A 26,561-nucleotide genomic window follows, 5' to 3' on the forward strand; every position below is an offset into this window, starting at 1 on the left:
GCTGGCTCCTTTTTCTTTATTAAACAGCACATTACGTTTACTGTAGCCTGTCTCTGCTAAAAGATTCAAGACACAATAATGTGCAGTCCAGCTGCTGGTATATGCAGTATAAATGACTACAAAGGCTGGCATCCAGTGCAGAGCTACAATAGCAGCACCTAAAGGCACTCCATTCATTTCCATCATCTATTGAATCCTACACAACTGATGGTCGCCATTAGCAACGGGACCTGGGAGGAAGAGTCAAGAGGCTAATTCATTGGAGGGAGAGAAGCAGTTAAATTCATCTTAATGGTATTGTTAGTGTTGGAGGACAAATGCACCCCCACACGTGCCCTCAGGTTCTCTGTGACGTGTAGGGGCACATTGGCTTCAGAGTCAAGGAGAATAACTGGCTGCTGGGATGCAGACCTTCTTTAAAACGCTGTCGGACTCAGTCCTGCGCAGGTCTCCCGCCATATCCTCACTCTCATCTCTGTCTCCACCTGATATAAAGAGAAACCACAGGAAAAAAAGATGTGATCAAGAAGAGTGCTGCAAGACAAAAGGAGAACTGTAAGAGCTAGAGTATGAAAAAAGACAAATGTGACTGGAATTCAACCAAAACAACAGGCTATGTCCTCAAAAAAACAAAAAAAACCCCAAACAAACCCAACAACAGTAAGCTGCTCTGCTCAGTCAAAGTCAAATGCTGGGGGAAAAACTAAACCAAAAACAGCTAGGGTGAACAGGAAAGGAAAGCACTGCAGATCACAAGTTCACCACAAAGAAAGAAAACACACAGAAAAAGATCCGAAACACTGCAGTGGTCAGATGTCATGTCAATGAACAGTTTAAGTTCTTTGAAGTATCAGTGAGAGCACAGACTTATATGAAGCATGCCAGGTAATCCACATATTTTTGACATTGCCTCCTGGTGACAGCAGCTACAGACTACCAGCACCAAATCATGCCAGGACCTTTAGCCTCTCCACAGCTGTGGCGCATCTGCAGGCTGCTTTGCAACCCCTACCACCACCCCAGATCCTCTTTTAATGCTAAAACTTCATCGGTGACAATGTCTGTCATTAATGGCTGTTCTGTTATGGCAGCTCATGTTGCCTTTCCTTCCACATATGTGCACACGGAAGAGCGGGAACGTCCCAGAACAGAGCCAAACCGCCAAATCTAAACTACTGCAGATGGAAATAACAACCTCTTGATTACAATGGCCCAGCCTGAATTATGGTTACTTATCAGAATGTGGGTGATTAAATGCAAACTCTTTCTTCTTGGTGAAAAGTTTTGGTGGCGAATATGAGCACAAATATGTAACTGAAAAGCAAAATTCGTGTTTTATGAAGCAGGATGGAGACTTAGTGAGTAACTACAGGTTGGAAAAATCAACCTCTTCAGATCCATTTTTACCAATTTTGTAGTTTTGCTGGGTTGTTTTTCCCACATTTGTCATTTAACACCACCAGGGCTGCAGCTGAAAAACAATGGCATCTAAATGACACATGGATTTCATTAAATAAATACACTGCAATTATAGTCAAATCTCCACATCTTAATGACAGAGCTGTGATGCTGAAAGTCTATTAACTTATGCAGTCTGCATTTTGACCAATTTTCCTTCCGGCTTCTAATCAGGCCCCAGAAGAGGAACAAAATTAGCTAAATGAACACCCCAGCTTTAGCTTTTATCAAAGGAAAAAAGCAGTGTGTAGATTTGTAACTTAAACAGAGTTGGTAGACGTGGTGTACAAATTAAGAATTTGTTTGGTGTTCATACTGAAATAATGTGAGGTGATATAATGACTAATATTAATATCAACCAAGTCCTCAAGCTGATCAACCCCTCCCTGCAAGGAAACACTTTTTCTCTGCACCCTGTCGTTTTCGACAAGGTTAATAAAAGTCCTTCGTTTACCATTAGAGAGAGATCCTGTGCAATTTTGTGTGATAGTGAAATTCTATGATGTTAAAAAACAGAAATGACACTTAAAATTGGGGGAATCGTAGATATAATTCATGCTTTTGACACAGAGTCGACTTCCTTGGCGGCCATCATTTCTTTGGATGTATGGAAAATGAGAAATTCTCACTACATTTCAGTGAAAAGCAAAGTCTGACAGATCAGTGCAGCAGAGCAGGCCATTCAGATATGCAACCTCTCAAACAGTCTGCAGGAGAGCTTTTGTAAAACCCCCCCTCCCCCACCACCAAAAAAAAATCCAAAGTATTACAGGTTTTATATTGTCAACAAGTGACTCCTGTGAAGATTACAGCCGGGTTTGCTATGTCAATAAAATACGTGGCTCTCACATAGTCTCTACGGAAACTCGGGAAGGAATCAAAAGATTTTCTGCTGACCTACATTCATGTTGTGTTTATGTTGAATCTGACATCTCATCTGATTTATTATTTATTATGAATTATGTTCTGCCTTTTTCTTTTACATTCTTTTAGTTTCACTGCTATTCTTTTATTTACATTTTCTTCCTTCTCCACCTACAGAGACTTGTGTAAAGTCTACATTTACTTTAAAATATAATTAACAGTCAACACATTTATCTATCTGTTATATTCCCTTACATTAGTCTCTATATTTCATTATGTTTGCTTATTTAAATAAATCAAGGCTGCAATAGTATTTAAGAGACATCCCCTTTAGACAAAAATATCATTGTTTGGCTGTAGTTTTCCAGGTATGCTGGCGATGTAGAGATCTGGACCTCTTAGAGCTCTTGTGGTTCAATGGATTCGACACTATCAGCTTGCAAGCCACCAGTTCAGAGATATCGCCCCAGGCCACCTTTCCCTCAGGAAGCTCCAGCTCTGCTGTCCAAGCCTCCGTCTGAAATGTTTTATCTAACTGCTCTGAACAGGGGAATTGTGGGGAGAGGTGGGTATGACCACCAAAACCCCGTTTCAAGATGAAAAATGAAATATTCCACTTTTAAAAACTGTGCTTTGGCTTTCAGCAGTGTTGTTACACATTTGCAGTCCAGTCACCAAGTCGGTGCAGTTATCTTGACAAGCAGGTGGGGGTTCAGCGTGTTTCCCTGCACTGGATTGCACAATGTTTAAAAAAAAAAAGAAGAAGAAGAAGAAAATAAAAAGTAAAGGAAAAAAGACACCAACAAATGTCCAGAGCAACACACTTACTCTTACTGCTGTGCATCTGGTGACTGTCGAAGCCTCCGAAGGTCTCAGCCCTGCGGGGCAAACACACCGGCCCCGCACCACCTCCTCCTCCCTCCTGGACGCTGGCCATGGCCCCGCCCAGGCTGCCATTCACCAGTGTCTGTAACGTCTCCACTGTCACGGACACACACAGAAGGAAACATCAGCGTGCAGGTCAGTAAGTGAATTATCCAGCTAACTGTGTTACAGTTCAGCTCTGCAGCCACATATCCTGGCAGGCTGCGACCGGCTCCTGTTGCTAAGCAACTATTGACAACCTATTAGCACCACAGAGCCGCTTCACTAAAAGTTTAAACATCTTCGCAATTTGAAATGTATAGAAACTCTGAAAAGATGTGTGCATTGCTATCAGCATACACTGTACTGATGCAACACTGTGACCTTTCCTGTCTGGCAGATTCTCAGTAAAACACAATAACCTGAGGAGGAGAAATCACATTACTCCTGCCAATTCACATATCAAATAAGGACAATTACTGCTCCAGGCTTTACAAGGACGAGGTGAAAAAGACATTGTGCTGTAGAGTAGGTAAACTTTCACTGCTAGTTTGAAAAGTTATAATCATTACAGGAGTTTTCCTTCATTCATCCAACCGCCATTAGAGCTGCAGCCTGTTTTTCTTTGAACTGTCACAAACTTACCAAACCTGTAAACTTTAAAACAAATCCTTTGTATTTTTAACCAGCTCCAGATTTTTGTGGAACACTCTTTGCCTGCAGCGGGACTAAATAATAATAAGGAGCTGTTTCCTTACGCAAGTCACACTCTGACCACCGAAGCTACTCGGCTCCTTCACAGACAAGAACACACACCAACAACAGGTTCAGCTTTTCTCTTCATTTTGTCATATTCAAGTCATATTCAACTACATTTTAAGAACGGTAAGAATTTCCCAGCATACATAATCAAAATTAATGTTTCACTTCATTATTACGCAAAGCTTGATGTCACTGTGCTACAAGAGGACATCAATGGGCCGTAAAAAGTCCAAAATTGTCTTAAATCCACATTTACTGGTAAAAATCCTTAAAACAGATCAAACTCTCTTAAATTATTTTGGCTTCCAATTCTTAGAACACAATGGCACTATTCATGTAACCTCTCTACAGTTAAGACAATGCAGTTGCACTGCTGTTAAGGCCACGGTGGCTTAATTTAGGCCCCACAGCCTGCTGAGTTTTCAGTTCACTGTTAGGAATGCTGAAGATGATGAAGGAGAGGGCCTTCCAACCAGCACGCTCATTAGTCTACGGAAATGGAAAGATAGGAAGCGGATAATCCTAGAAATTTTATTTGTGTTGCGGTCTTACCTGATTTCAACTAATAGATATCAGACATCAGATGGATATGTCCATGAGAATTTTGGTCATTAATTATATCTAAAATGTTATTTAAAAGTTCTTTAAATAAACACTGTGATTGATTATTGGTTATGCAATCATTTGCTTCCATTTTTGACTGTAGGAAGGAGCTAAAACTCTCCTGGCTGCTTGATCTTTTTTGCATTTACAGCTTTCACGCTAATGCTTATTAGAATAACAAACTCCAACCCACTGATCTCTCAAAGGGTACACATGGAAAAAAAACGTTATTAAACTTTCTCCAATTTATTCTTTTCAATTATTTAAAAAGCAAACTGTCTAATATTCAAACGGCAATTCCCCATTAAAGTAATGCAAATACAGTTTCAAGCACTTAATCCAAAATCCAAGCACTTTTCAAACCTTGAAAACATCATCTTAAAATTCACGAGTTTGCAGCACCTGCAAAATCCCTGCATGTTGTTGTTAGACTGTATCATGTAAAATCCAAAGTAAACCCATACACTTGAAATAAAGCAGTGCAAATGATAAGTAAAGTGAAAGCTATACATACATATATTTCAAAACCTTTAACACAGGATACAGTAATTGCTCTGAGCTCACCTCTCCGCTTTCTTCTAACACATTTGATGAACAACACTGCCAAAGCACCAACAAGCGCTGGAGTAAAATCTCAAAACGCATCCCGACTCCTTTAATGTTTGCTATACACTTGAATCTCTCTCTCGGGCTATGAAGGGATCCAACTACTGAGCTCATTACATACTCAATTACATCATTTCCTTAGGGATTAATAACACGGTAGGCTCTCATCAGAAGAATTAAAATGAATAAACAAGTTTTCTTTACATACAAAATGAACTGAAAGTCACAGTGGTTTTTGTACAGTGATTTTTTCCCATGTGGTTGCCAAAGTGTATCCTTTTCACCTGCAGCCTCAAAAATGTGTGGTAGAAAAAATTTATCCGAACTTTTTTATGAAAAGTGAGGACAGAACTGTCCATATGTAATAATCGATGAAAAACAATAAGGTGCTTTTTAGCAGATGGCTTTATGCCTCATGTCATGGCACAAGTTTTGCTTAATAATTGAAATTAGCTATACATATGAATGAGTCAGTGCTTTGTCTTCAATGAGATGTTATAATACCCTGTTTTATTCTCAAGGTGTCATTTACAAATGCGGTGTTAGGACCGCTTTGGTGTTAAGAACTCAAACCTCACTAAAAGGAGAATAGACCAAAAACTAAAAGGGAAAAAATGGTCCGCCTGCCTCCCTATCCTCACCTATAGTCATGGTCTTTGGATAGTGACCGAAAGACTGTGGATACAAACAGCGATAATGAGCTTTCTTCGAAGGCAGAGTGGCTTGTCCCTTAGAGACAGGTTGATGAGATCAGTCGTTTGCAAGGGGCTCAGAGAAAAGCTGCTACATTTCCACATCGAAAGGAGCCAGTTGAGGTGATTTGGGGATCTGACAAGCACGTCTGCCCGATGTCTAGTACAGACGCCCACCACAGTGGATGCTAATAGCTCAGTCACACCAGAGTTAAAAATAGGAAGAAACCCTCCTTCCAACTAGGAAAAAAAAAAATCAGTGGTTGCCCATTGATTCAATTGAATGTTTTTGCTGTCAGAGATTCATTGCAAGTAGTTGCAGTGTACAACATCCTCAGTCACCATGCGATCAGTTTTGATCACAGGTTGCCTGGTGGGAAGCAACTTGTCTCCACACAATTACAATTTGACTCAGACCGACTGCAACCACTGTGACAGGTTTGAAGGTTTGCAAGTAATTGCAATCTGATTTATATCTGATGTTTATTTTCTAACTTGTGGTATCATTTAAAGTAAAACAGACAGTGAAGGGCTGGGCATGGTTAGGCCATAGGTATCCTGATTGAGGAGCCGAAAACGCTTCGTTTAAGGCTTTAAAAACACAACTTCAGGATATCGCACTTACCCACTCAATCTTTTACATACCTTTCTTATAATCTTTTAAGTTTGCCTAGATGATAAAATTGAAAAACGTAAACAGGATAACATGTGTAAGATGTACTTTATGTTCATAAAGCAGCAATGACACATGCCACATACTAACAATGTGTAACAATGTTAGTATACAAGCCTCTCACTGTGTTTTTTTTCGTTCATTCAAATTTATTTCTCAGTATATTCAATGAATGACGCATCCACAGCACACATCTTAGAAACCCGTCTTTCTTACCTTCCTGCAGGGCATCTTTCATGATGGACGCCCCCCCAGGCGGCTCCAGGCTGCAGGGTGACCTGAAGAAAGGTTGGACCTGCCGACAGGCCTCCTCGCCTGGGCTCACGCCCTCCCACATCCCTCTGAAAAGCCGCACCTTCTCCTCCAGCAGAGACATGATTTCTGTATCCTTTTGCCTCAACAGTTCTGACCAGCAGAGACAGACAGACAGGAAGACACAAAGACAAACAGTGAGAAATCTCAGGCAAATGTGTGTGTGTGCTTGCTATCATACAAACAAATTTAATAGATTTCTCTCACCTCTCATTTCCTTTGCTTTAGTCTCTAGCTGTCTCTTGTCATCTTCTGTCTCACTGGGAATCCCTTCATCCTCATCCTTGTCCCTGTCCAATAAAGAAAATAAAGATGATGTACAACATCCCATAAATTAGACAGGATTAAAGACCAACAAACAACCAGAAATCTACATCACTTACAGTGTACAAGTGTTTAATCAATTAACTGGAGTTAAATTATTCACTCAAGTTTTGGTAATTAAAAACTTAAAAACAGTATTCCGAAACATTTTCATTAATTTGCAACATTTTACAGATTTCTTAAAAAGACGAGTCATGAAAAGAACCATTAGCTTCCGTCCCACAGGACAACAGACAAGTGTCCCAAAAGTTTGAAGCACATGAACACATGGTGTTTTTAGTTCAAGAGAAAAAAAAAACAGAAGCCATAGCCTTTTAAAAAAAAAAGAAAAATTCATTTCTGCCAATAGCATGATCTCCATTTGTGTTTTGGCAGAAGTCAGACTGCGAAGGAGACAGAGTGCCTAATCTCTCTCCTTCCCACTGGCTGCATTCAAATAATCCTCTGCTTATAGCGAGCTGTCCTTGAAGCCAAACCAGCATTAGACTGTCCCTGAGTACATCCTATCCCCAGGTAGAGTAGTGCTAATCCTCCTGACAGCACAGTGCTCTGTCCACAGAACTGGGCTTGGTCTAACTCGTGGTTTACATCACAGATGGACGGGTGATGAACTCTGAGAGACAGAGCCCTTAATGTAAAGCACAGTGGAGTTTCTTCTGCGGAAGAGGTTGCAGGTTATGGTAAACCAGAAAAGATCGGAGTCTAAGCTTGCTCTTACATGTAGATTACAAGATGCAAAAATAATTGTGTGTCAAGTACATTAATATATTTAGTCTTCATATGTTTTAAAATAAAAACACTGACATGAATTCTACTCACATAGACTGCATGGCTTCCTGGATGAGCTGCATCCAGGTGTTGCGTTCATCTTTCGAGTTGGCCAGGACCTCCATCATCTCCGGCTTCTCTATGCCTGCCGTGATGAGGAAGAGGCCGCGCTCTTCGTTAGCGACCTCCCTGACAATCAGCTTCTGGAGGGAGATCACGGTGGAGCGCTGATCCTGCAGGGAGAGAGGCAACATGGGAGGAGAATGAAAAAAGAGAAGGAAAAAAAAGAGAGAGGAGAGATGATAAGGGGAGGGCCAGGAGGGAGGAAAGGGGGTGGAGGGAAAACAAATGGTGAGGATCAGGGAAGAGGATGGAAAAGGCAGGAAGAAGGGTGGGCTAAAGCAGAGGAGGAAAAAGGATAATTACAGGAGAAAAGCGTAAGAGAAACAAAGACAAAGGGATGGATAGGGATCACAGACACAAAGGGGAGAATGAAAAAATATGGAATAAAGAGAAAAGAAGAAGCCAAATTGACATTCTGGCTAATTTTATGATTATCATGGCTGTCGGCTGATTCACAGCCTCTGCTAACCTTGCATTCTTAAGAGTGCCAACACTGTAAAGCACATTTTAGTACACCACAAACCACTCCATCATTTCTTTTCAAACTAGTAAAACTCCAAAGCTGTAACCACATCCCTACATTTTTTCTCCAACCACTTGTCTGAGGTTTAAAGAATAGGTTGAGTTTTTTTCCTGTGTGTTTGTCTTCCTGGTGTGACTACATTGTAAACAATAGGAAGAAAATCCACAGCACACGTTCTACAGTTTAAACCAAATCAAGTATTTTAGAGGGGAAAAAAATGTTGTTGATGCAGCTCAACAAGTGGAACAGAAAGATTGAGTTTGCACTAAAAACACTCCACATTCAACATGAAGAGGGGGGAACTATGCATTCCTACATCAGTCACCTAAACATAAATGCAAATTGTCACCTTTAATTGGATACTTTCACCAAAAATACTGCAATAACTGCTAACTGCAGCCTTTATCAACAGCCGTCAGTCTGCAGGAACTTATGTGGGCTATTTCTCAGACACTTCTTTGTCAGTTAAACCGATAAAAGGTCTGGAGATTTAGATGTGGCATTTGCATTCAGAAATCCCACAACATGCAACCCAGAATAGCTCGCAATACTATCTTTAAGCTGCAAAAGCAAAACTAACGCATCACAGAGAGAAAGAGGGGGAACATTACAAGAGACCAGATCAAGAGCTTTGTTACGTGTGGATGGGGAAAAAAGAACACACAGGGAAGACACACAGCTACATAAAAAGGCCTTGATGTCCACAGAAGAGAGCAGTAGTGGATGATCACAGGATCCTTTCCATAGCAAAGGAAAGCAACCAAGCAGAAGGACTCCAAAAACACAAAAACAAAAACCCAACTGAAGACAAGACAGAAACCAGGAAAAATATTTCAGAGGAAGTCTTTTCTGTGTGATGATCATTGGTTCCAAGCTTTAGGGAGTCACTGACTGAAAGTGTTTAACATGCTGCTAATTTGTCCAATTACATGTGAGTTTGAACTACAATGGCTACCATTCCTGTGCAGTTTATGTAACTTTTTTTCCCATCAACCCATGAGAAAAAAAGCACTTTAGCTTTGTTTATTTTTGGGCTTCCAGCTTCAAGCTGTGGTGATGATGCACACATCACACTAGATAGAATAGAGCATGGCCACCACATCTGTGCGCCAGCAAGCTAAGAGCACTGAATGCAACAAAATAGAAAGCTGAGGTGTATTTACTGAGTGTGTAACAATTTCCTAAGAGACAATTTCTGCTTTCAAAGTCGATCATTTCTGCTGTCATTTTGATGTTTGAATAGTCATTCCAGCAAAGATATGGAGCCACGGACAGAAGAGAGCATCTTTGAGGCCAGCCCCAGAGTAATGAAGTAAAAGCAGGTTTAAATTTTGGAGCCATTGTCACAGCGGAAGGTTGTGCTGTACAGTTAAAGCTTTTCCTTCTTGTTTTATGCTTTTGTCAAACCTCTCAGCTTTGAGTTGTTCAGGCCTTTGACAGAGGCAAGGCAATACTCCCCTGTCTTAATCACTGTTACTAAGTAACAGCAGTTTGAATATATGTAACACAAAAATATGGAGCCAAATCTATAATATGCAGGTTTGGTAATAAAGCTCCAAATGTTTCAGCTGAAAACATTTAGATTCTCCTCGTCTTTTTGTTTATTTACTATCATCCATTCTCTTTTAGCTCTACAGGTCTGTGTTCCTGTAAAGGTGGTGATGATCTACGACCTGCTACAGTAGCTGCATGTACTCTTGTTGATCCACAGAACTGATGCCTATACTCTCAAAAACAAACCCTCTCCACATGGCTGCCATCCATTTCAAACCACATGTTATTCCCCTTTCTAATGTCAACAGCTCCAACTCAAACATTGCAGGCTTTTTTTTCTTTTTTACTGATGGATGTGATTATTAAGCCACCAGCCTGCCTCTGTTTCCATTCCTGCGAGTGTGAGAGAGGGAGAGAGTGTGGCATGCCATGAAGCTGTGAGTCCTGTAAACATGGAAAAAACAACTCAAACCTATATGATTTATCACAGCTGGGTTAAGGAGCCCAGGGCCAGATAAGCTTTATTAGGTGCAGCTAACGTGCTAGCAAGAGGCAGGCATTATTTCACAATGGGATAGCTAAGAAGGGCAGCTCCTGCTAACAGCAACAACAGTGGGAGAGGAAAATATGACAGCATCATCTCTGGCAGCACTCATGAGTTCTTCATAACTGTAGGGCAAAGGAGAGGGAAAGAGATGACCTACCAGCATGGCAAAGACATATTTCTGGTCTTTCTCTTGGAGGAAGACGAAGACGTCTGATAGGAGCAGAGCATGAACCTCTGGAAGACGACCAGAAGAAAATCAGTTGTTGTTGGATTAGTTTAAATACATCGAAATGTTAGACCCTAAAAAGACTAACAAATTTCCCATCCCCAACTCCTCACCCTTTAATCTTCCCTGGGTGTTTTTCAGCTGTAGCGCTCCATCGTGGATCAGCCGCCTCCTAAGCAGATCCTCCCTGGCGAAAATTTGCCCGTTCTTCATCATCATAATCGACTTGTTGTCCATACGGCCGTGAAATTCCTTCAGGCGCCGTCTTTTCTCGTGTTCGTTCACCTTGCTATCAACCGCCGCTATCACCTCCTTCACGAGTCGAATAGCCTCCGTCAGGTCAAAGTAGTCTTCGTCGCTCTCTGTGTTAGACGTGTGACAAGATTTTAGAAAATTTATTCTACAAGAGATTACCATAGGAATGTGATTTTAAACCAGCTGAAGCAAAAATGGAGCACCGTTACATTTGGTAGTTTAATGACTCCAATCTAACACACTTAACCCTGAACGGCTCAGACAGGTGGCGTTTAAGTGCGGCAGACGATGAAGTGACATTTTACTTCTCATTTCAGTATTTTAACCGTGGCTGCATTTACACTCACTGGAAGAGAGTACTGAAAGCTTTTTTATGGTATTAGCTGGTCACAGTGAGTCACACATATTATTATAGAGACATCTAAGACATCTTATAATTGTGTGGATGCCCTCATAGGGCCCTCACAGGAACAGAGTTCCTGTTTCTCTTTATTCTTTATTCCACTATTTTATTCTAGTTGCTTCCGTACACTTTTTGGCGCTTAACTACTCCCACAGTTTTTGTGCTATTTTCACCATTCAAATCTTAAAAAATTCTGCTCTTTCTGCTAATGCGGGCTTTGACTTTTGGTGCTCATAACTTCTATACTTTTTGAGATATTGAATTTTTTTTTTGCAATATTTTTTGCCCATTTCTGCATACTATCAGTGGCCTCACTGGTTTTCCTTGCCGGGTTGACCTGTGTTTTAGCTCAGTGAGATGAGCATCCGTTCTCAGACTGGGAGGCCCGGGTTCAAATCCCGCTTATAGCAACATTTCTTTCAGTTAACAGTTAAACTTTTTTAACTCTTTTCAACACAAATTTCAGTTTTTTCACCACTTTTCAGCACAAATACCAGCTTTTTCAACTGTTTTCAGCAAAAACCTCTTTTCAGCAGAAATTCTGCTGATTGAACTCTTTTCAGCAGAATTTTCACCTCTTATCAGCACAAATCTCAGCTGTTTTCAGAAAAAACTCTTGAGCAGAAATTCTGCTGATTCATCTCTTTTCAGCGAAACTTTTTGCTTCTTTACCTCTTTTCAACAGAAATTCTGCTGATTCACCCCTTTTCTGCAAAATTTTTAGCCTTTTCACCTCTTATCAGCACAATTCTCAGCAGCTTCTGCTCATTTCAGCAGAATTGTCAGTCTCTCCACCTCTTCTTTGTGAGAATGAGTTTGGCTCTGTGAGATGAGTAGCCGCCTTGAGACCAGAAGTGCCAGGTTCGAATCCTGCTCAGGGCAACGTTTTTTCAACTTTTTCAGCTTTTTTCAGCAGACATCTTCAGCGTTAAGGCATCCACACAGCATTTTCCCAGGAAATGCAAATTTTTCTAGTTTGCTTTTAATTCTTGTACATGTCTAATGAAAAACCTTCATTTACAGTATGTATATAGCAAATTAAAATGATCATTAAGTTTCTTAGTAAGATGTTCGAGCAATACTTGGAGCCAGAATACGTTCAGTGTAGCTTTAACATCATTCCCTATTTTGCCGTTTGATGTTTTGATAATTTTGGAGAACGCTGCAGAACAATTTAGAGATCGTGCCTGAAAAGCACAAAATGTACAGATATTTGTGATTAAGAAACAATATTGTTTTACTCGATGATTAAAATAAATATGTCGTTCTGTATGGATTTTGCATGTTCTCCCCATGTGGGTTTTTCCACATACTTGGCTTCCTTCCACAGTCCAAACACATGGAGTTACGGTAACTGGTGAGTCTGAATTGGCCATAGGTGTGAATGTGAATGCGAATGGTTGTCCGTCACCCCTGATGTGGAAGAAAATGGTTGGATGGAAGGACGGACAGACAGAATAACTTGTTTAGACCTAGAAAAACTTTTTAGCTATCTAGACTTTTTCATTCCCCTGTACTTATGCCTTCATGTGCACACCACAAATCACAAACCGTAGTAATTGATGACTTCACAAAGCCAACCTGTGGGCTGAATTAGACCCTCTACTCTAAGGGGACTCAAGCCATAAGAGCACCCACTGTATGTGTATATTACATTTTCTCTTTTACAAAATGCTCCGATGCTCCTTACTCTATAAATCCAAATATTTAACTTAATTTCTTTGCAGCAAATTGCACAAGAAGACTGATACCGCTTCCTTTGCATTATCTGCTAACTAGCTGCTGGCGATAGACTCATGCAGTGGACACACACCCAATACATATCAGTTTCAGCTTATGCTCAGCAGGAAAGAGAACGAGGATGGAATCATTTCTAATGAAATACATTTTTAATCAGCATAGCTGCAAAAGCCATCTGGTTATCTAAATAAAGTGCGCACATAAAAGCCTTGATTAACTTGACAGCGGCTGAGTCACTGTCAAGTGACTCAAGCTTAACATTTATTTATAGAAAAGCACTGGGATTTTGTTTTTTAAAGTATAACAACAAAGGAGTAAAATATCAGGGTCTGCCGTGAGTCAGGAAACATGGAGTCTCCGCTGGGGTACTCTAAGGATTACAGCAAAGTCACGAGTGCCCTTTAAGTCTGCAAAGTGAGGAAAACCCCAGTCAAACTGTCCCGAATGCACACTTGTTGTACTCTATATAACACTCTTGAGTTTTAGGCTCAGCATGCAACATCCTTCCCTAAAGTGGAATATTTTCCTCCTGCGTTGTATGTCTGTGCTCCAAAGCAAGAAAATATAATCTCAAACTGTGACTCTACTGTGTTATTTCCTCTCAGTACATATCAGAGTTGGCAGGAGAGACTCTTCTTAAAGCACCTTGGGGATTAAGGCAGAGCTCCCCCATCCCACATAGAACTATAAACAGGCTTTGGGGAGGGATTAGAGAGAATGCACACAGTGGGAGGCCAGCTGATGAGAGCTGCTTTAAATCAGATATAAATATGGTGTGAAATATTCCAGCTCCTCAAAGTGTGCTTGATCTATTATCCTATAAACATCCATCCAGCACATGTCTCATTTTTCTCAAAATATATGAAACTGTGTGCGAGAAATTGTACTTTTCAGGATGTTTCCTAAAACAAACGGCACACTGCTGTGGGCGGCTTTTCGGTGTACGAGCGGAACCGAATGCTGTCAGGAAAAATATTAATAATGAGGTACTCCAGGAGTTTATTTTCTATTCTCAGGATAAAGGTGATGTGATAAATATTACTGTAGATAAACTCTCTAAATAATTATATAAATCATAGAGAATGATGTAAAGAAAATATTGTATTTGGTTTGTGAAAAGTTCTAAAATTAAAAAAGCCAAAACTGAAATGGGAAAAATGACTTAATTATATTGCTTAAATCTCCAACTTTAAATTCACACATTTTTTTCAAATTTAGAATTAAGATTTAAGCAGCATCCACATAGGAAGTAAACTTGTAGGAACGCGGTGACCAGACCACAGACTTTATAAGCGACAATGGAAATAACCAGGTCAACCGACTGAAGCAGCTACCATCAACATATTTAAGGGTAGTAAATACATTAGGGCCTTGATGCATACTCAATCATGCAGGTAAGTAAATCCCCAAAAGTTGATTCTGTTCATCTGGACGTAACGTCAGTGGAAGAAACATTTCGTCACTTATCCAAGTGACCTGACTGCAGGATTCCCCAATCTTATGAACAGTACATTTGCATAATGACTGAAACCAGCCCACTGAAGGAACAATGGGCTGGGAGGCCAGTTCCTTGATCATTAACATGCAAATTCTCATGACCATTGATCAACAGGCCATGGCCATGAGTACCATTCACAGAGAGTTGGGGAAGGCTGCAATCACAGCATTGTGAGATGGTGACAGATGTACCCTTAGGCCCCCTCCTCGATTCAGACATGGTCTTTCCCTTTTCACAAAAATGGCCTCCTTTGATCAGTGGTTGTTGATCAATGGTCATGAGAATTTGCATATTTTGGTGGTATTAGGGCCTTATTCGGGCAACTGCAACCTGGAATGTTCGCTATCAACAAACTTACAAAGTGATACTCGATTAGGAAACCTTCTGGTTGTTTTGTCTTTGTTAGTTTCTTGAAGTTGCTTTGCTTGTTAGTTTATTGAAAATGTGTAATAAATATATCGATTAATAAGAAATTCAGTATATTTAGCCTGCAGCAGCAACCTGTAGTAATCCAGCATCTGAAAAATTAGAACCAAGTTCGTGCTTTTGTTTCTACCAGTTTTATAGACAAAGTAAAAACAGTGAAAAAATGCCAACATGAAAATAACCTTTAGTGTGCTGCAGCAGTCTCTGAATCAGCACGGGGTACTTCGTTATCCTCTGGGTCACAAGAAGGATGCATTCTGGGATGCCAAGCCTCCGCACAATGCTGCTACTCATCTTTTTCTGAAAGAATAAACAAGAGGTGCTTTTAGTAAAACATGCCCACACACAACAGGTGGCAGGGTCTCACATAACCAGCGAGAAGCTGCAAAACTCATTTGGCGTAGAACAATACAGCAGTAGTACTTGAGAGGGTGTTTATTGTTATTGTTTATGACGGCGAGCACTGGCGTTTCTATAATAAAAATAAACTGCCTCGAGGGTAATACAGCTTTTATTCAAATGTCTCCGGCACATGCCCTGATTGAAATGAACTGCAGATGCAAAATAATACAACTAAAAGGAAAGCAACACAGAATAAGAACAAGCTCTTTGTTCAACGCTACTTCAAGCACTTCCATACAAGAGAAAACAATGTCAGAACTCTATTCAACAAACACAATCGTGTCTGGAAAGCCAGACATCCTGAAGAAAAATGTGTTTTCATCAAAAAGCATGAAAAGAGACTTCTCCGGAAAGTTCGTCTGCTGTGTGACAGACACTTGATAAATCCGCGAGAGAAGCCTGACGCTTACTTTGATGAACGCTTTGAAGCGTTTGTCTTTGGTTAGAAGGTCCTTGTGGAAGTTAACAGCTTCGTTGTGGCGACTGCAGAATCTTCCGTAAACCCTCTTCATGCTTTCACCATTTGATCCCGAAAACTAGAGAAGGAGTTGACAGATGTAAGCACACAAAAACTAATGTTGGTAGAGCAGAAATAAATAAAGGTTAAAAAGCTAACATTATTTTCAAAGTTTCAGAACTTCAAACGTGAGTTGAGACAAATGTTTGGGATTTGTGGGAGCAATACTTGACTCAGAGATTGTGTAAATTTACTTTGGAGGTGTAAACTTAGACGAAAACAAAAAAACCAACATTAGGCTTTTCATAACAGCCATGAACACACATGCATTCTGTCGATAACCTTTCAGAAAAAGCTCTCGTTTCTGTAAAATAAACAGTCATGTTACCTTTTAGGTTTTCTGTAAAACCAGCTTGTGTTAAATCAGCTGTAAAGAATAGAAATGAATTTTGAACCAGCCCCTGCCCCCTCTCACCTGGCTACCCAGGATGTCCCCTATCCTGCTGATGATGAAGCCTCCTTCAAAGACTCTTCCCTCTAACTGGCTCTCCTTTTTCCTCTCCAGGAGGCGCAGGAGGTGCTGTGTGTGGAGCTCAAGTAGATCATCTAGAACGGGGAAGAGCTTCTCCAACATCTGCTGCTCCAGCTGAACCTCCTTCTGCAGGCCTTTGCTGTACACTTCTGACATGATGCGCAGCGTCCGAACGTGATGCATCTCTGTCTGCATCAGTTCTGCAGGACATGAAGGGAAATGACACTTAAGCCTCCGTTATAGTCACTGACATATAACATCAGCACCATCGCCATTTCCACTTGTATGTGATTCCCTGCATGATTCTCCTAAATAACAGGTTTCACAGCTCAGAAAGAGAACAGCTTCACTGGTGAAACAGGAAAAGAAGTAGTCGCTAACAAAGTGGTTATGGAGGTTTTTCCAAAGTTTTCTGCAGACTTTCTCATATTTTCAAACTGCTGCAGCAATCTGTGCCATCTGGGAATCCCTGCACTCATGTATCATAAGATGCCTGCAGAGACTCATGCCTCCAGCAGGTACCCAAAAGAAAATTGGAGGTGCACAATAAGCTGAAATGACAGCCACCAGCATACACCACCTGCTATTCAAATACATCTATACCCTCCCCGTATCAGAGGTGCACAGAGTTTTATAGAGTTCATAACTTTGCAACTGATCTGCAACTACAGTGGTAGGGGTCACTGCATAGCTCGTGTAAAAGGAATACGAAGAAAATTTGACTACAAATAGATTCAAATCAGCTCAGGCGCATTAAGAGTATCTCAGTGCACATTTCAATCAGGTAAAAAAAAGCCATATTAGATCACACAGCCTGGTAGATACAACTGAAGAAAATTCAGGAGAAAGTCCTTAAGTGGGGCCCAATTAAAATACTGTAGGTTCACCCTTAAACAAAGTACATCAGGCATGAAAATAACAATGACACAGATGAAACAGCAGTGACATTTTTATTTTATCTAACACTGTTAATCCTGGGCTTAAAGGCGTTACCTCCTTTCTCGAGTTTTTGTCTGCTTTAAATAACATTGGTCCACTTTTACTAGATGCTTCCTTACTAGCTGACACACAGAAATGTAGGAAACCAGGCCAAGAATGAGCTTGATTAAAAATGTTGCTACTCCATTTAAGAAACTATTACCTTTCCTTGCTTTGCCAGTAACCATCTTCAGATTAAATTACGTTTAATCAAAGTTACTGCAGTGAGTATTATATGTGGTGATTACCGTAGATGACATCTTGTCTCTTCACCAGCTCTTTGTCCAGCTGCTGCAGGTATTGCTGATCCACACCTAAACTCCACGAGTCTGCTTCCAGCTCTTTGGCCTCGGCCTCAAACTCCCCCATCAGCTGCCCATCCATCATTTCTGTTCCTGAGTCAACAACACAGCCTGAATTAATAAAACTAACTTCCATTTATACGATAATCTACAGGTGAGAGGTTTGGATAAACCACATTAAGTTTCTGTTCGGTGCAGTATATGCATTAATCATTTATTTATTTTTTAAAAAGTAATTATTTTTTTCACATTAAACTAGCTTAAATTAAAAAACGTGGAAAATGAATTTGTGTGTGTGTGCCTTTATTAACCTTCATCAGTAAGTGACTCCATGGATTCTGTGACCTGGTTGGTTCTGTTGAGCGAGTCGGTGGACTGAGAGAGATACCGCAGACCTTTAATGGGCATCTCGTCAAACACCGGACTGAATGGAGACACGATAATAAAATTCACGTTATTAATGTTGTCTTTGTAACAGGCCATACACAGTTACCCATGTATCTGTTTAAACACATTGTACAGGGGTCAAATAATGCATTAAAAACTAAACTATTAAAAATGAAATTAGATTAAGTACAGAAACATTTCACTCCAACACACACACAGAGCAGCTCACCCAGCAATGTTGCTTATTGAGAGACTCTTGGAGAGGTTGTTTCCCGTGAAAGTCATGATGTTGGTGTGTCTCCGTGATGGGATCATTAAGGTGGAATGGTCCTCAGGGGGCAAGATGGCCGACCAGGGGCGTTCCTTTGTCCCACCAGCTGGACCAGAGCAAACTTAGATTACAACAATAATCTGAACACTTTTCAAAACCAGCAGGAGATCCTAACTTATCCTGACTTTTTGGGGCCTCTGGTATAGTTAGAAACCTCGGTTTCATGACAAGTCATTGCTTCCAAATGCTAAATTTAAAAAGCTAAATCACTGACAGGTAAAAGCGATGGTTTTAAGACTGTATTTTGGCAAATACAGTCCATCTTTTTCTCTCCTCACAGACTGTCTACCTTCTTAGACATAAGTTATTAGGAGACTTCAGACAGCATAAAGCTTCTCTATTCAAAGGAAAAAAGGTTTTGTCCTTTGACTAATTTAACAGTTTAAATCTGTTTAAATCATATTTATGTGTATGTGTGTGTGGCTGAATTTTCTAGGAGCAACACTTTGAGCTCTGGTCCTAAGAACAACCCCAAAGAAGCACTCTGTCACGGTGTGTAGATAAAAGCTACACTTTTTGCCAACTTTAGTGTAAGTAATTATCAGAACAAAATAAATGTGCACAAAAACCCTTCAATCTCCTCTTATTAGGGGATCAGAGAAGTTTGGCGATAAATCTGCAAATAATTACTGGCTGTGACAACTGTGTAGGCAATCTTGAGCTGGTTTCACACTCACGTTTGTTCCTCATCGTTACTGTAGGAAACAAGCTCGAATCTGGTACCGCAAACTGCTGGTTGGGCAACTAAGCAGAGAAACGGTGAGAAAAAGCATAAATGAAAAGAAAATCGATATTGGCTTCGGGACAGCAGAGTACTACAGAATCGGTGGAGGAATAACTGCGAGGAAGCTGTACCTTCATCTTCACCTTGGCACAAACAGCCAGGCTGTCTCTGCAGCCCTTGTGGACGGAAGCATTGCAGTCTGGAAAGAAAAGAAGGAGTGAATACTGTTAGCCTGATGGTGGTGGTGGTGGTGGGGCATGTGAGGGTGTGTGGAAAAGTGGGGGCTAGAAAATCTGACTGGTTTTTCATAGCCGGCCAGGAAACTCCACCAGCCTGCTAATGAAAGCCAGACTGGAGCAAAGCATGTGATGCAATCGAGGGGTAATGCTGCTCGTGGACGATGGGGGGAAAAAAAACAGATATGACACACACGCACGTCACCACCGAATTGCATGGGAAAATTTAAATCATGTAAACATTCTCGAATCACCATTTAAGAACAAAGTCATGGTTTTAGATTGCTGACATTTGACCTCTTCTACAGGCTGATCTGTCCACTAAACTCAAATTCTCAGTTTTTCCTAATATTCGCGCTTTATTTTTAATGCTCACATCAAGGAGGGAAAAAAATGGTGGCTGATCAGGATTTAATCATACGGGCATATTTCCAGGAGACAGAAGTCCACTCAACACACATGTGAAACCCACAAACGCACTATCAGACCTAGTCACCCAAGCTAGAATGCATACAGTGCAACATTTCCGTTCCTGGGATTACTTCAACAGCCGCTTTTAGTCTGGGTGAGAAAATAGCGCTGCACCAGTCAGAAAGGCAGCAACACTGTCAGGGCAGGGAGCTATCGCCTGAAAATGTCTCACTGTAAAAATATTAGCAAGTAGAAGATTGCATGATTATCAAAGCACCTTGATTTCCTGCAGTGATATTTTTTTTTTTACATGCCTCTGGATTTTATTAGGTTTTTTACTGCTTTTTGGTGACGTCCAAATAAGACCAGCTAATCTGAGACAAAGGATCACTGTATTCCTCTGCTGAATGGACACTAGCCAGAGTACAAACCTCCCTCACACTGTCTGTGGCTCTAACAATCTGAACCAGACTGACTGAATACAACAGGGGCTGTTTTTGCCAGTCTGAAGCATCTGAGGCAGATTGTGGCCAAGAGGTCTGCTGTGATCCATCGCAGAGCTTGTTTCTCCTTTTTAGGCTTTTTCTGGGCTTGCGCCAAAGACTTGTGCAATAAACTAGAACCTCTTTAGGGCTGCCTCTGCCGCTCCAGTAAAAAACAATGCAAAAAAACAGTTCTGTTGTCTGTAATCAAAGTCTGACTGGGTTGCATTAGAAGTAGCTCTTTGGGGAGTTTCGCTGCAGCTGCACAACTAACTGCTAATATAAAGTTCAGTTGGTGTTTCATGTTTTCTTGCACTGTCCTTTATAATCAAATAAAGGAATTCTAATTTACTTTTTCTTTAAATCAAATCTTTTCATTTAGTGCCTAAATGTAAACACAGAGCCTTTACAGTAAACTGACTTGACCTACTATAGGGTCTGACTCCTCTGCTACTCATGCAGTTCCTGTTCATGAGCTACAATTTAGAGATATTACCTAAATGCATCACATGCAGGAAATCAGTTGTTGTGAAAGTTAACAGATATAAACATAGCATTACTGCTCTGAAAACAATGACTGAACACGCGTCTGTGTCACTGCTAAAGGTGTCATTTAACTAACATAGAAACACTATTTTCTTGCTATACAAATGTGTGTCACGTCCCATCACACATAAGGCAGGCTGTAGTCCACCAAGGATATCTTCCATACATTTATGTTTGTTTTAAAAATTTCAACCAGGGTCCTGCTTTAGAACTACCTGCAAAAGGTGCCAAATAACCTCTTAACCATTTGCTCACTGTCAACTTCAGCCATGCCGGTCACCATGATTGCTATAAAAACACTAAACTACTGTAAACCAGATAATTAAATTGAGCTTGCATTGCATTAACTTAGCAGTGATACGGGTGTTTACCTTTTTTTATTACCAAATAGCTTGAATTAATGTAACTTATAGCTGAAATATATCAGTAGAATTCAGCTGAGGGGGCACAACGCTGGTAACACAAAACAACTTTTAGCCAAGCAGCAACCCCAGATGCTACCGCTAAACGAGAATCACTCCACACAGACTCTCATTTTAAAATGCCCAACTTCAGCTACAAAGTGAACACCTCATTTTATTTTTCAAATTAACAAATTTAAATTGGCAAGTTGGTATATTAAGTTGGTTTAATTGACAGGTGCGCTGACATGTACAGCTTTGGCTGGCAGCTGTCTGCTAGGCCAGTTCTTAACAAAATTATCTGACAAATAACACGGCCTGCTTTGTGGTACAGCCGTCAAAGAAGTCTGTGCTACATTTTTGGCAGGAGAAATTCTACACTGTATAATTCTGCTCCTCAGCACCAACTTAGCAGCCATTTGTGCCTGTTTGTTTGGGAATGCAGCTTGCTAACCGAGATAGCTAGCGTTAGCTGACAACTTGACTCTTTTAATCCTAATATGGTCACCTCAGGCTTTTTAAAACAAGTGTGTACCAACTATGAAGCCTCAAAATTCATAATCCAGAGACTACTGGGTAATTTCATAGACGTGTGGTCCATCATTTACATACAGTCTGTGCTTTCAGCCAAACTATGAGAACTGCTAATCAAAACAACTTTAGACTCAGCACCGCTCTTACTTAGGTTCTCAGTAACACACATAACAAGTGTGAAGTGGATCGGATGAATGGTTGTTGAGAGACAAAGACGAGAAGAAACATAAACTAACATATTCAAACATGCATATTCCTGCATTTATTGGCGAAATCTTTTCATTTCCTCTCCTTATGTTCAGCATCGTCTTTCAGAAACGACTTGCAGCTTAGTGTGCTTTCAGATAAGAAATTAAAATCTTCTAATAAAAAAATTAAAGGTTATTAGGATTTAATATAATTTAAAGCTACAGCAACTCTGCAGAAAACCAACAAGACAAAAAGGAAAAAAAACAAAGTTACTTACATGTGCAATGGAACGCATCCTTGCCATTAAAACCTTTATTGCACTGGGAGCACTGGGTGGTGTGGTTTGAGCTGACTGGTGTAAAAACATGACCGTTCACAATCTTCTTGTCCTTCTCCTTGCCCTCCTTGTCCTTCTCCCGTTTGTCTCGCTCCTTTTCCTGCACAAATGGAAATTAATTAGTTAAGAAGACAACCCAACCTTGAACTTCGCTAATTGCTTCAACTTTGCCATCCAATTAGAAGTTTCGAAGTGAAGCGTGGTGACGTGTAGCATCCACTAACATACCAGACACTGACACTGGGCCAGTCGCTTCTGTTAAATTCCAATCTGAACCCTGCAGAGCAACATTATTACTCGGATGTAGGACGCAGCAGGAGGGTTTGCATATTAAGTGATGCATTATTTATCCTGACAACAAATTGTCTCATTAAGGAACTCTTTAAAATAAATTTCAGACACTTTGAATCCTTTTTTCTGAGGTGAGACAGAAGACTCAGAGGTGGAGATCTTCAATGACCATTTATCCCAAAAGGGCAGCATATTTTCATATTACGTATTCGTTTGGTTTCTCAAGACACTCGAATACTACTATTCAAAATCTCTTATGAAGAATGAGGCATTTCTGCAGGATGCATGACTGGTGACGGAGACGCACTGTCTGGGAATCACTTCTATGACCTTTCCATAACAGGGTGGGCTTTCTGCTGCCTCTGCATTAATGGATGAGATCGTCCTCAGCAGCTGGTCATCTCTGAACACTGAGCTGAATCACAATCCCATAAAGTGATGCAGAGAAGAACAGAGCTCTCATTCTCTTGGATTTACATCACAGAGCCTCCACCCAAACCCAGAGGAAATGGGAAAATGCAGTTTTCCAGCTCATTTTAATGACCAGCCCTGGGCCTCTTGGTTTGAAGGGACCACAAAGCTCTGACATACTAGAGCTCATTTGGTTCAGCCATTTCAAGATACCAAAAGCCTGACTGGCCCACGCTATGTTTCAGAGCCAGTACAACACACAGCTTTCATTCTCACTTCCTGCAACAACTGTCTAACCAGCACTAAACCACAATAAATGGCCTGAAAAAGTATTCTTCATGGCAGCAAGAATGCTTGTTTGATATCACGCCTATTGATGCCCGGCAAAACAAAAACAAAAACAAGAAAACGCCAGCAGTTCAACGCATTTGAAAAAGATGATTCTCTGTACTCTTTGTTTTGGCTGCAAGCATACACAACAGGATAAGTAATCACTAGTGACATCTAAACCAGAGATTTAAACAAAAAGACATTCCAGTAAAACACACTGTTAACGGGCAATGACTTCACTGGAAAAAGACATCAGCCCAGAGGAAAACACCAGCCCCTTTTAACATGATATTGTGACAGTCTCTTTCACTACAATTCAACTGGGAAACCAGAGCACTGTGTTAGCCTACCTCCAGCCAACCTTTCCATCTCAGTGAGAAGCCACGGCTCCCTGGGAAACTCCTGTATAACATCCCTGGTTGTGGCTCAGTGGCTCAAGCTACTACCAGCAAGTCTCCATTAGGAAGGCTGTGAATGAGGAAGTCACTGGCTCGCTACGGGAGGTGCTATTTCTGCAATGACCCTTCCTTCAGTCTGACAGAGACACGGTTACAAAACTGCACAAACTAGATCCCCTTCCAGAACAGTCAGACTTTCAATGTTTAACCTAAAGAGGAAGACACAAATTATCCTCCTTAAAACTGGTTCTGGTTTATTAATGACAGGAAGAAATGAGATTACCAATTCTTCAACACATTTGACAGTTACAGATGCAATCTCAATGCTCCAAGGAGAGCCAATAGACACCAGGCAAACCCATTTTGAACATCAAAGCTTTAACAGTGGCCAATAACTCTGACAGAGAGCAATGAGCTGCAGGCGGAGGGAAGCTTTTTCAGAATCCTGTTGCTTTAAAAGCAAAGTGACGGCTGAGGTTAGAGGGGAGATTATTAAACCACCAACTCTATCTTCCTGTTTTACTTCCTGTTCACCCTTCAGTGTCTCTTTGCAAGGGCTGCATATTTACAGGAAGCAAACAGACATTTCACTTCCCAATCAGAAATAAAAACTCTGTGCTAAATTCAGGGCATTTCAGACCCTTTAATCACCACATGGTACAAATTTAAATGCACGCTTTGTGATCAAAGCAGCTATGACTGGCAGCAGAAACATGGATATCTATCATTACAGCCCGTTTTTCTTTTCTAATACTTTCAGGTAGCATCTAACAGCAATTTTGATCATGAAGTAAACTACATATCAGAATAGCTATCAAAAGGTAATATGTTAATTTGTGGTTTTAGTGAAAACAGAATTTGCCTTTTGTACTTCCTGGTGCTGTGTGAGTGTCCTTTGGTTCAATATACTGTCACAACAATCACACACAGTTTATAGCTGTGTAAGGTCTACCACACAGCCCACAACTGGATATATTGGATATAAAAATGCTGTATAATTACATTACTGCTTATAATCTGTGAATTAAATGTAAGACTATTTAATACCTTCCAAGGCCTCTTTTTTGGGGAGAAGATTGAATGCAATTATTTTTACTTTTAAGCACCCACAGCTACCCTGTTGAGTTTTAAAGTCTTGATACAGACAACTGTATTTCTAAATCATATTAATGGCTACTGCAATACAGTAAATGCCACTTCTGCAATTTAAAGTGAGCAGTGCTGAGCATTGTGATTTTTAAATGCAGTACTGTACAATAATTTCCATGTCATAATAGTGCTGAAGCCATTGTTTCACTAAAGTAACTTATTCTGATCGATATTTCAACAAACTAACAGCATATTATTGTCACCCTGTGACAGGAATGGAGACACTGCAGGTAGATCCCCTAACAGAGTACGAAGGGCAGGAGAAAGAAAGTCTGCTTTGACCACATCTTACATAGGGGCTTATCTCTCTGAGAACACATTGCTGTGAGGCGCTTGGGAAATTTGAGAGTGGGAAGTTGCATCTAACAACGACTTGGGCAAAGGCAGGACATATAAGGAGCTTTTGACCCAGAGGGGCCTATTCATAGTTCTTAGAACTTTTTAAAGGAAGTCTTTTGTGTGGCGTTGCATGAGGGACCATCAAAGTTCTCAGAAGCTCATTTGTCTGTCATTTTTTACCTCCTACTTTACGGTTGATCCTCCAGCAGAAGGGGAAGCTCTAACTGACATAAGTGTGTGGTCTGAATGCAAGCATGCATTGCAACATGATGAACGTCTTATTTGTAAAAAGAACACGTAAACTTAACATAGAAATTACAGAAAAACCATCAGTTAGCTCTTAAACATAAAACACAAACAGTTGAGCTGGCAGGGAAGACCAGGCGTTATTAAGCCTGTGTGCTACAGAGGAAATAAAAACTCCTGTCACCTCCTTGAAGGAAAACAAAAGTACTTCCTCTCAACTAACTTTTTCGCATAGAGTGAAGCCAGCGTAAGGAGAAAATAATGACGCTAGAATAGAAACTAAATGACACATTCATCAAAGTGAAGCTCAATTGGTTTGGTTTACTGCATGTTATCCTTGGAAAGAGCCATGCATTTGTTTGTAGAGTAGATGGAAAGGATTTGTTAAGCCTAGTTTATGGTCATCTCATTGGTTGTTTTGCATGCCAACTGCAAAGCTGCAAAAGTACAATCGCGATTTGAACGATAGGTATTCAAGAGAGTAGTAAGGACCCAAGATTCAGGAGCACTGTTATAAGCGTAGAAGCAAAGAAATTGGAGGTTTTTCCCACAGTTTTCTCTGGAGAGTGTCATCTTTTCAAACTCCTGCAGCATCTCACATTGTATCGGAGAATCTCTGAGCTCCTGTACTGATGTTTATTTGAAATGGTGGTAAAGACCAACATGATCTTACATTCATGCCTTCGACCTGCCTGCACCCGGTTCCCAAAACAAGGGGTGCACATCAATCTGAAACACCAAAGCATGACTCAGTTCTGATGCCAACATTGGCTTACGCTGCCACACGTAAACAGACTTTAATAAGGATTCTGGATCCTATTACCAGCCACAGTGGGAGCTCTGCCTGAGGTTCGTCTGTGATACACCTGACATAAAAAGACAATTAGCCACTCGTAATGTTATGTTATTTTAACTTAAATCAGAATGCAAGGCATCTGCCATCAGGAAACTCAAACGCACAGTATGCTCCAACTTATTGTTGTGGTT

General features: G+C 40.6%; 1 protein-coding gene across 4 annotated transcripts in view; it reads right to left on the minus strand.

The window, feature by feature from the left end:
- Nucleotides 1–26,561, minus strand: part of LOC102210987 (A-kinase anchor protein 13) — a 121,852-nt gene that overhangs the window by 9,657 nt on the left and 85,634 nt on the right. For all 4 annotated transcript variants that reach the window (XM_013909452.1, XM_005727562.2, XM_013909450.1 and 1 more), the window contains 16 exons: nt 22,351–22,510; nt 19,406–19,473; nt 19,228–19,294; nt 18,449–18,596; nt 18,144–18,256; nt 17,779–17,925; nt 16,496–16,752; nt 15,974–16,099; nt 15,344–15,461; nt 10,953–11,201; nt 10,771–10,847; nt 7,978–8,159; nt 7,042–7,124; nt 6,739–6,927; nt 3,151–3,303; nt 412–485 (listed from right to left, as the gene is read on the minus strand). In XM_013909452.1, coding sequence (XP_013764906.1) covers nt 412–485; nt 3,151–3,303; nt 6,739–6,927; nt 7,042–7,124; nt 7,978–8,159; nt 10,771–10,847; nt 10,953–11,201; nt 15,344–15,461; nt 15,974–16,099; nt 16,496–16,752; nt 17,779–17,925; nt 18,144–18,256; nt 18,449–18,596; nt 19,228–19,294; nt 19,406–19,473; nt 22,351–22,510 — 2,211 coding nt within the window. The remainder of the gene's footprint in view (nt 1–411; nt 486–3,150; nt 3,304–6,738; nt 6,928–7,041; nt 7,125–7,977; nt 8,160–10,770; nt 10,848–10,952; nt 11,202–15,343; nt 15,462–15,973; nt 16,100–16,495; nt 16,753–17,778; nt 17,926–18,143; nt 18,257–18,448; nt 18,597–19,227; nt 19,295–19,405; nt 19,474–22,350; nt 22,511–26,561) is intronic.

This window comes from Pundamilia nyererei, unplaced genomic scaffold (assembly GCF_000239375.1).
Source record: "Pundamilia nyererei isolate P.nyererei 1_Seehausen unplaced genomic scaffold, PunNye1.0 scaffold00025, whole genome shotgun sequence".
NCBI lineage: Eukaryota > Metazoa > Chordata > Actinopteri > Cichliformes > Cichlidae > Pundamilia > Pundamilia nyererei.